General features: G+C 55.9%; 1 protein-coding gene across 1 annotated transcript; it reads left to right on the forward strand.

Annotated features, from left to right (window-relative positions):
• The first annotated feature begins 536 nt into the window (after nucleotides 1–536).
• On the forward strand, nucleotides 537–1,444 carry UCN3 (urocortin 3). The gene has a single exon (XM_006191707.2). It carries the CDS (start codon nucleotides 537–539, stop codon nucleotides 1,038–1,040), a length of 504 nt encoding a protein of 167 aa, XP_006191769.2. The 3' UTR covers nucleotides 1,041–1,444.
• Nucleotides 1,445–1,677: the final 233 nt, after the last annotated feature.

Raw genomic sequence — 1,677 nt, forward strand, 5'->3', positions numbered from 1 at the left:
CTTCTTCATTAAGTATTTGGTTCAACTAAGAACTTTTCGACTTTAATTTAATCATTCACTTCACCTTGATAAGGTAGTTAGTTATCCCCAATTATCAGATGAGGAAATTGAAATTCTCAGAGGTTAAGTAATCCGTCCACAGCCCTCATGCAAATCCAGACCAAGTTGGAATTTGAACCACCATCTGTCTAACTCCAGAGTCTGTGAGGCTTTCCCTAGGGGCTACAAATCCAGACGTAACTGGTTCATACGTTTGGATCATTTAAACCAAGGATCAGTCATTACCACGGGCAGTTGAGGGGCTTGTCAGAACGCAGGTTGCAGGCCCCAGAGTTTCTGATTTTCTAGTTCTGGACCTGAGAACGCTTGGCATTTGTAACAAATTTCCACAGGCTGCCACTGGTCCAGAGACCACACTTGGAGACCTGCTGAGGCTGAGCACGAACAAAGCCCTGTTAGATTTGAGCCCATTTCCCACCGACCCTCAGCCCCCATCACACGCTTTCCCGCGTCGCTCTTTTCTGCTGCAGGAAGAGATGCTGATACCGGCCCACGTCCCGCTGCTGCTGCTGCTGCTGCTGCTGCTCGGGGCCCCCCAGACAGGCCTCGCCGGGAAGTTCCACAAAGCCGGGTCTGTCTTCAGCTGCATCAACACAGCCCTGTCTGAGGCCAGGAAGAGCCCGCTGGAGGATGCACCCCTGCTGAGTAGAAGAAGCTTCCCCCACCTGCCCAGCCAAGACCCACCCCCAGGAGAGGACGAGGAGAAGGAGGAGCAAGACAAGGAGAAAAGGACCTTCCCTGACTCCGGCGGAGGCGGCGCAGCTGGGAGCGCCCGGTACAAGTACCTGTCCCCAGCGCAGCTCAAGGGGAGGCTGTACCAGGACAAGGCCCAGAGTGACCGGCACACCAAGTTCACGCTGTCCCTCGATGTCCCCACTAACATCATGAACATCCTCTTCAACATCGCCAAGGCCAAGAACTTGCAAGCCAAGGCGGCCGCCAACGCCCACGTGATGGCTCAGATCGGGCGGAAGAAGTAGAAGCCGAGGCTGGAGGGACAGCAGCCCATCAGGGACCAGAACGGAGGTGGAGGGCGGGGGAGGGTTTGCACTTGGAGGGACCGATCCTGTTTCACGGGCAGCTTCACACTCGACCCCTCTGCCCCCTTCCTTCCTGCCCCAGCCCCACTCCCCGCTCCTCTGTGACACACACACAGCCGTGCAGGATTTATCCCAGCTCCACCGCCACGAGGCTACTGACGTCTCTCCCCGTATTCTGTCTCCTTTCTCCTCCCCCACGATGAGAGGCAAAGGTCACGCTTCTCCCTGATGACCCCCTCGCCTGAGAAGAGGCATGCAGGGCTCCCCTCCTCCCCGCACTCCATCCCCAGCCAAGGCCGGAAGACGAGGAAACACACTGCTCACCATCCAGCCACTAAACCCCTTCCCCACCCTCTCGCCCCCATTAAAAAACGGCTCCTTGAAGCTCTGTCTTTTTTCGGTTCCTGGTCCTTCAGTTGGCTGCCTTCCGGCCTCTGAGCTGGGAAAAAGGACAGCCAGTTGTTGCAAAAATATATTACAGCTTGGTGTTACAGCTCAGTTGTGACAACAACCTGGATCCGAGCTCGGAGAGAAACCAAGCAGCACTGGGAGAGGTGGAGAAGTCAGGTTTGTTACA

This window comes from Camelus ferus, chromosome 35 (assembly GCF_009834535.1).
Source record: "Camelus ferus isolate YT-003-E chromosome 35, BCGSAC_Cfer_1.0, whole genome shotgun sequence".
In the NCBI taxonomy this organism is placed as follows: domain Eukaryota; kingdom Metazoa; phylum Chordata; class Mammalia; order Artiodactyla; family Camelidae; genus Camelus; species Camelus ferus.

Coding starts and splice junctions, on each gene's coding strand:
- UCN3 (XM_006191707.2), top strand. CDS start 537: ATGCTGATACCGGCCCACGTCCCGCTGCTGCTGCTGCTGCTGCTGCTG.